This window comes from Hordeum vulgare, chromosome 6H, assembly GCF_904849725.1.
Source record: "Hordeum vulgare subsp. vulgare chromosome 6H, MorexV3_pseudomolecules_assembly, whole genome shotgun sequence".
Lineage (NCBI taxonomy): Eukaryota > Viridiplantae > Streptophyta > Magnoliopsida > Poales > Poaceae > Hordeum > Hordeum vulgare.
The window spans coordinates 7,416,145-7,424,780 of NC_058523.1; the positions used below are offsets into that span (position 1 = coordinate 7,416,145).

Below are 8,636 nucleotides of genomic sequence, written 5' to 3' on the forward strand. Positions count from 1 at the left end.
AACTGTATAACACACCCGAATTAATGGCACGCGCACATATCAGAGTTTACATAGGACCTTAGAATGATCCTCCAGTGCCAACTCATTATGTCCTTATCCTTATTGCACTTTTGACAACTTTTTGATAATAATTGTAGGTCTGAACGGATGGAGGAGACCATGGGAGCAAACTGAAATTAGAGGAAAGCACACATATCACATAGAACCATGAATAAGAAGATATATGTCTATTTTGCTCCTGTATAAATGTTGAAGAAGCTTCAGTACTGTAATAAGATTATTTTACCTTGGATGTGAGTTTTTTAATGTGAACTGAGATAAAAACTGGTAATAGTTGGACCAATCCATCGTTATTATTCGTTTTTATTGACGTGTGATGTAGAGTAGTAATTTATCCCACATCGAATTTCAGCAACCTCCACCAAAGGTATAGCCTACAGGTCCAGTTCTGCAGGAACAGAACATGTCGACCTCTGGAGAATTGGGTAGGGCGTTGGCATGGACTACCCTGCTCCATCACCCGAGACCCGAGGTAGCATCCATGGGAACACATTGGGCATATGATTGAACCAATGCATCTTTTTTCCTCCCTTCATCATCTCCAGCAACTAGAAGCTTGCAATATATCAGTAATCTTTTTACACACACCCTTTGGGCTGACATTGCAAATAATGGGATTGCTTCTCCATCCATCCTGCAATTCTGTCCCATACTCTGTCAACAAAGTGGTTGAAGCAATCAATTCTATCAGCCCTCACGAGGACTAGCCCCAGATATTTGTCTGATATTGCCTCTGTGTCAATGGGTAACTCTTGACAAATTTCTGCCTTGGTAACCACACTCGTGTTAGGGCTAAAAAAGATACTACATTCTGCTCTAGTTACCATCTGACCAGAATTAGCACAATAGCTATCTAGCGTCACTTGCAGATCTGGCCAAACGGGCCGTGTAACCGGGCCGGGCCGACAGCCCGCATGACTGGCACGACACGGACCCGGCCCGGCAATGGGCTAATCGTGCTTGGGCCCGAAACGAAGCACGCCTCGTGCCGTGCCTGGGCCTGGAGGCTGGGCACGCGGGCCGGCACGGCACGGTCCGTTTATCGTTTTTATTTTTTGTTTTTATTATATATATATATATATAAGATAAAAAAGCTCAATAGGTTAAAACCAACCCAAGAAACAGTCGAGTATGTCAAAATCGACCCAAATAATAGCCGAACAGGCTGAAATCATCCCAAATAACGGCCTAAAATACTAAAATCCTAGCAGGCCAGCGGGTCTGGCGTAACGACGGGCCGGCCCGTCTAGCCCTTGTGACGTGCTTGGGCCTGGACCTTGGGCACGTGGGCCAACACGTGGGCCGGTCCATTTGACAAGGTATCATCACTTGTTGTAAGGAGGCTGCTTTTAACATATCCGCTTTAATGAGAACCAAGGAATCGTCGGCAAATAGTACTCCCTCCGTTCCTAAATATAAGTTTTTTAAGACGTTTCACTAGAAGACTACATACAGATGTATATAGACATACTTTAGAATATAGATTCATTCATTTTGTTCCGTCTGTAGTCATTTAATGAAATCTCTAGAAAAAACATATATTTAGGAACGGAGGGAGTAGTACCCAAGACCATTCTAATTAGAGCGTACTCTCATTACAGTACCCAAGACCTTACCTGTGTCCAACCATACACATCGTTAGGTGATTGTAAAACCTTCTTTGTGGTTCAGAGTGCTAGTGCTGCTGCATCTCCTACGTGCATGTGTGTTGTACTTTCTCAACTCTATAGCCGTAGCAAAAAAGTTCCCACGAGTACCACAAGAAATAAACGCTGCTTCAAACAGGCATGTCCGCAAAAGCAGTAAGCCTAACAGGATGGCAAAAATGGGCGCTTCCCAGATCGGACCGGAGTACAGGCATGGTATGCAGAAATGATAGTGAAAATTTTGCAAGGCAACATAGCCCAAACTTTCAGGGAGGGCGACCATTAGGCAGTGTCAACGATAGACACCGAGGGAAGAATCAAACTACTAAATTACTCTGCTGTCAAATATTGGGTACCCACAGTCCCACATCCGTAAGGTTAAATAAATTATCTACATGCACGCGTCGCTTCAGTCGCTTTCCTGAGAATAGAACATCTGCTTCAGAGCGCGGGGTAACTCCAGGACAATCTCCGCGTATGCTGAAACATAGAGAAAAATATATTGGGGAGCAAAAGTACATAAGCTCAGCACAGAGTTGTATGCTTTAACTACGGAGAGGAAAGAGGCAATGGTTAAGATAGGAGGAACCTTCTGGCAAACTCAAGGTCTTCAGCGCATTCTCGGCATAGGAGAGGCGAGATGGTACAGGTTGAGCACGGCGGTCTGCTGTGGATATTCTCTTTGCAGAGCGAAGCGGCCAAGCCAAGACCCTCGCCTGACTAGGCAGGGTCAAGATTAGATCTGAATATCGGATACTCACTGTAACCTTGCTGCTCAAGTCACAAAGGAGGAGAAATTTCAGTCTCTAGAGTGTACGATGCGCAGTTTCAGTATATAAATGCTAGTACAGATAATATAAAGGAGAGCACTGTGTTGATTATTATATTTTGGTATGAGTGTGGTTGTACTACAGAAAAATCTAACAGTAGAGTTTGACCTTACCATTCGAAATCTTCCAGTGTAAACTCTATCAAGGTATATGGAAGACTGTGGAACAATTCTCCGATTTGGTTGCCATAGAGCTCCTTGATAAGACGAACCTTGAACATGAATCCAATGGAAAGCCTTAGAATTATAAACTTCACTGTGATGAATGCTCATAAAGGCTACAAAAATATAGTTGTTTCAAATTTCGAATAAGTAGATCACGGATAATAAATATATTTTATGCACCTAATTTTGAATTTGAAGTTCATTATTACAGGTTATCAGGGTTTCAACCAGGTTGGTATCTCTCCCTAGTCTGGCAGTGAAGCAGAAGTTGTACGCCCGAAACAATTAACAGGAAGATGGAAGGTACATAGAATACGTCATGTGTAGGTAAAATTAGCTTGATAAGGTGTAACTATGGAAATAATACTACCAAAGCAGCAGGGGAAGTTAGTTTGACTGTCATGGGCCCCGGCCAAAAATAATCTTAGTTAACCCACAATATATCCCCCAATAAACACTATATGGCCACACCTGCAATCTTAGTCCATGGCCCAATTGATTTCTCTTCAGCTCTTCTCCAACCCCAGGAAGAAGGCAATCTTGGGCCATTTTGCTTTGGCTAGATCCCTTACTCAGCCCAACTGCCACATCCCGCACAACGACAAGCCAAATAATAAGGCTCACTCATCAACCGGACTAATCCACGCTCTCCTCACACCCCTAGCTCAGTGACAGGGCCCGCTTGCCCTTGGGGGTGACACCCAACGCCGAGGAACAACACAAAGGCAATGCTGGGTTAACGGCTTCAAATCCAAGGGAGCACTGTGTTGCAAGCAACTGGAGCGAGGATATGTGTGAGAAGCTCGCGGAGAGGGTTCACCTTAGCCAAAGTGCAGAGGTGCCATGGTCCTTTTGGATTTTGGATGGAAAAACAGTGGTGAATTAGAGTTATTCCCAACACAGAGAGATTAACGGGTCATCTAGCAGTGGCCGTCTTTAAAGTACATGGAAATTTCCAACTTTAATACAAGGAATATGGATACGACATAAGTTTAGCTTCACAGCTCAAATAACACAATGCTGTCCAAGATCTATTTTTAAAGAACATGAGCACATAACTACAGCTCTATAATTCAAGCATATGTATACTAGGTTTTATTACTACCTCCAATTCATATTAATTGTCACTGATTTAGTACAACTTTGTACTCAATAAGCAACAGTTAATATGGATCGGAGGGAGTACCTGATTTCTTACATTTCACAATGGAAAGGAGATAGTGTGTATAGAAAATTTACATATGGGAGCAACTCCTAAATCTGATACTGACCTGTTCTCTCCTGTCAATATACGACTGCAAAATTTCTTCAAGATGATCAATAAACTTCTGCAAGGAAAAAGGAGCCATGTAAGTAGATAGAACTATTTGAATAATTGCACAGTAAATGCAAGGGCCCCATGAGGAAACTTTACAATGGCGTTAGATGACAGGTGCTCAGTTTCTACTTCTCGAATCGGCAGAAAGAAAGGTAAGGTGTGTTGAATCACAGTCATCTTCTCAAGGAATGACTTGCTCTCCAAAACACAGTGATAAATTTCACAGGGCTCTCCTGCAAAATATAATGTGCATGTTATTTAGTGCAGCAAACCATGTGTCTAGAGTTTCTATATTCTTATCTTATTTCTTTTTGATAACTTAATTGTCATGCTTATGTTCTACTAGCATTATTCAGAATGTCAGGGTTTGCACAATGAAATAAGTATGTTTTGGTCTGAAACAAACTAATTCTACGAAATAACAGATTGGTGTTTACATAAATGTCTGATTTGCAAAACATCACCTCTGCATATCTTACACAAAGCTTTGCATGATACAATTCAGACATTTCATGGAAAATATAATATTTAAAATGTTAAGCATAATTACCAGCAAAGAATGTCTCATACTGTATACCAATTCTGGCACCATCCAAACAGTAGATAACCTAGGAAATAGAAAATAATTAGTCAGATTAACTAACAAAATAATAAGAGTAATGTAATAGGTGCATTAATTCAATATAACATTCCAAGTCATGAACATAATTTCATTCCAAGGAACACAACAACAAAATGCCATGTTACAAGGTAGATAAAACATGGTCTCAAGGCTAAATTTAGTTTTGGTGGTCACTTGTATGCTTGTACCAATCCTAGGAAGAGACCAAGAATGAGAAACTGTGACACAGTGCACCCCGGCCCACACCAACACTATTGGTCCGCCATTCATGTTGTAGCCAAAAGTGTGAGGTGAACTGTAATGAACTATCACATAACTCTAATAATACACCAACTACATGTCAGGTCCCAATTAACTAACCATTTAGGAATAACATATACCCTGGTCTCCCCGCACCCACACACACACAAACCATTGGCAGCAAATGAAAAATATCAACCACCCAATGATAAACTACAGTATAGAGTAGTCTTCATGGTAGCCAAAGCTGGACTCTAGAGAATAAGATTACCTTATTTCTGATTCTGTAAGTCGTCCTTGATTGAAATTCAGAATCTGTAGGAACATTTCCTGGGTTGACCATCGCCTTCCTTTCAGCCTCTATATGGACCTGGTCTATGAGATAAAGCAAAATTGTTAAAACTCAAAATGCACAGAGCGAACAGTCTGTTTCATGTGGAATCAATATGAGAACAATATGGTGCTTCAGATTAAGTACCTTCTCACGGATAGTTGCCAGCAAACCATCATTCCACTGCTCATCATCTATTGATATCTCTACAGAAATGTAAAAGTCTAAGTGTAAGAATAAGAATAAGAAATAAACTGTATGATAAAAACTGATTAAAATTATACTATCAGACTGTATGAGAAGACTAAATATGTGCCATGCTGGCTGTAACGACACAATCCAAGAATATGAAAGTACTTCCAAGAAATACAAAAAAAATATTAAATAAAGAATCTGCCATATTATCCTCTAGAAAAGAAGCAATAATGTGCAAAGCAGCATACCACTCATACGGAAGTGTGAAATAATCAATCAGATAAATATTTCCAACTAATTACAGATGAGTACTTTATGAACTAGGACAATAAGCTCGTAGCCATAACCATTGATCTACCACTTGCAATGAAAGTTTCTGGATCATGTTTACACCAAATATGGTTTTAGATTTATTTTTCCAGCGAAGTAGATCTATGAATTTCAGTATATAACTATATATGTGTGTGTGTGTGTCTGGTTCAGAGAATCAAAGTACTAGTAATCATATTCATTATGCTATGCATTTAGTAAATAGCTAAGGCTGCTTAAATTCCTACATAATGAACTCTAGTTCTGGTCAAATTGAACTTGAAATAATCATAGAATGATCTGTGAGTATTTTTGCAAAAACGGTGGAGCCTTTGTGTGCTTTAGCAGGTAAGTTATAAATTTGATGCTACGGCCGCATTTATTTATTTTAAATGACAACTAGTTCATCTAAGCATGAAAAGTTGTAAACACGGGCTCCTGAGTTCCAGAAAAATTGCGGAAGGAGATAGCATAACAGATAACAGCCACATACTATTTGGTATTGGGAGTTGCTGACAATCTTATTTTTCTAGAAGGTAAACACCAAAGGTGCTGAAGCAAACTGTACCTTCGGTTTGTGCAACTCGTGCAGCCTCAAATTCTTTCTGTAGACGCTCAAAAATCAGCTTATCAGAATCCCTAAAATAATATAATGAAAATGTAAAAGAATGTTTTACTAGTCATGTGTCCACATATTTAAAGATAACAGGAAGGTCACTGTACTTTAGGAAAAATCATCTCAGATATGACCTAAATATGATATGGATAAGATAATAAGAATAATCGTGTTTTAATTTAAATGTCAAGCAGGAAGCAGTAGCAGCTTTCTGGAAAAGACCCCATTCCTTGGGAGTACCAACAACAAATGTGACCAAAGTTAACAGGATCTGACGTGATAAACCGGTATTGATCAAAAAAAAATCATAGAACAGATTCTAAACACATGGTCATGGAGATCGTAAGATCATGACCCTATCAAGTTTTATCGACATCAAATTTTGATGTTGCAATTGAGAATTCAAGTTAATATTAGGTCTAGCATTATTTTTGCTCTTTAACTCTTGTGTTTCATGTAAGACTATATTTAGACATTGTATCATTATGATTACTTTATGTAAAAGAGAGCTGAATAAAATGTCAGAAGGTAAGTTCAATTGAGTACGATGTGAATAAATGCAACCAAGTTACAAAATAAAATTATCTTGACTAACTCAAAATTAAACTTGCACACTAATATATTTGGAAACACAGTTTATTGTTCATATAGAATATATGTGTTTTTAACAATCTGGTAGAATCAGTATTCTGCAATTTTGCAGCAGATGCACATGAACATCGCATTAGAAAACAGGCTCATTGTGAACTCGGTCCTCAGCAGCACTGTCCTTCCTTAACCTTTTGGTACTTTCAGATCGTAACTTCGCTTTAACGTCTTTGAAACATTCAGAGAATTCAATGCAGTTGCAAAGATATTGGCGGCATAAAATTTTGTCAAGGATAAAGGGACAAGGAAATTGTAATTGTTTACGCATCTAGTTTAAATGAAAGCTAAACAAGGATGGCGTCACAGTTTCCCACACTGGAAGCTGCTGAGAGGCTGAATGCCCTTATCAATTGTCATAAAAAAGGAACCATAAGTTTGCAAGCAAGCAGCTAACAGTTTGGACAGAGTTCTTGAAATTTTGCTTATGCAGATGCCACATGCTAAGGTATCTGTGCAATATTTATCGTAGACCGATAAGCACTCAGTTGGCCAGCTGAGTCTACATCCGACAAGTTATTAGAATCCAGAAGCTTGGATGAAAAAAAAAGCAGAGAAAGGAGTACCGCGAGAGGCGCTCTTTCAGATCTTCATGCCTTTTGAGAACACCCAACACTGCAAAATAAAAGGGCAAGCTGCTTTGTAGAATCGATAAAACGTGGGTAAGGGGCAGACGATTGGTTGAGAGTACAGATAATAATAGCTACAACTACTGAAGATAAAGGTCATTACGCCGTGCACGCGTGGTCTCGAGTTTCGCGTCGTCGTCTCTTGAATAAGTCTGCAAAGTTCATGGAAGGGAAGGGGAGAGGCAATTAACGCATACGCCGAAGATTTACAGTACCAATCCATCTGTAGATGATATGGTATACCAGTTCCGATAACGAGTGCTGGCGCCTCCTTAGCTGCTCCCCGTGCTGCAAAATGTAATGGGGATTAAAGTGAAAGAAGTATGAAAATTTGAGTTCCTGATGTTTTGATTCGGCTAGACTAGACACGGTAAATGCAGCAGTAGCAACAAGCAGCGTCGGATAGCGGGAGGGAGGTGGGTTCCCGGCCGGCCGGCCGTACGCACCTCCGTGGGGGAGCTCAGGGCCAGCGTGACGGAGAGGTCCATCCGGTCCGAGGCCGGCCAGGGGCGGCGGATCTCGACGGCCCCACCGAGCAGGGGCGGCGCGGCGGGGTAGAACGGGGACGGCGGTGGCGTCCACGCGCGCGAGGCGCGGAGGGGATGAGCTGTCGGCGGTGACGCGGAGCTGCGGCGCTAGGGTGGACCTGCAGGAGGGATTTTAGGACGGCAATTTGGCGGATTGCTAGGGCTTGGAGGCCGCGTTGTGGTCCACATACCCGTCGGAGAGATTGATGGCCGCCGGGGTGAAGACGGTGGACGGAGGTTCAGGTGGGGAATCCGCCGCCGCCGGGATGAGGGGGAGAGGAGGGATCAGGGGTGAACGCCATATACTTAACCCACCGCATCTGCCGTCCAATCTACATCCAACGGCCCACGCCGAATCCAAGCAAAATCACCCATGCCCATACTTGCCAGTTCCAGTGTCCAGCGAAAAAATAAAATTTGTTTTGTTTTAACGCACATATACCCGTCTCTATGAACGCATACATGCACGCACATCCTATCTTTATGAACACCTGAAAAACTGAG

General features: G+C 41.4%; 1 protein-coding gene across 3 annotated transcripts; it reads right to left on the bottom strand.

Moving 5' to 3' along the window:
- Positions 1 to 1,814: 1,814 nt before the first annotated feature.
- Positions 1,815 to 8,408, bottom strand: LOC123404014 (centromere protein O). Of its 3 annotated transcripts, XM_045097919.1 has the most exons (14): positions 8,324 to 8,408; positions 8,052 to 8,251; positions 7,849 to 7,893; positions 7,709 to 7,757; positions 7,543 to 7,591; positions 6,284 to 6,354; positions 5,359 to 5,417; positions 5,152 to 5,250; positions 4,569 to 4,626; positions 4,115 to 4,251; positions 3,972 to 4,028; positions 2,650 to 2,747; positions 2,296 to 2,477; positions 1,815 to 2,186 (listed from the first exon to the last, which is right to left on the bottom strand). In XM_045097919.1, the coding sequence occupies exons 2-14, from the start codon at positions 8,091 to 8,093 to the stop codon at positions 2,116 to 2,118; spliced, it is 1,017 nt and encodes a 338-aa protein (XP_044953854.1). In that variant the 5' UTR covers positions 8,094 to 8,251; positions 8,324 to 8,408; the 3' UTR covers positions 1,815 to 2,115. The 3 variants fall into 3 exon arrangements, with proteins under 3 accessions (XP_044953854.1, XP_044953857.1, XP_044953856.1); XM_045097921.1 differs by lacking the exons at positions 1,815 to 2,186; positions 2,296 to 2,477 and having other exon boundaries at positions 2,646 to 2,747; positions 8,324 to 8,393; XM_045097922.1 differs by lacking the exons at positions 6,284 to 6,354; positions 7,543 to 7,591; positions 7,709 to 7,757; ... (1 more) ...; positions 8,052 to 8,251; positions 8,324 to 8,408 and having other exon boundaries at positions 5,152 to 5,255.
- Between the last annotated feature and the right edge of the window lie 228 nt (positions 8,409 to 8,636).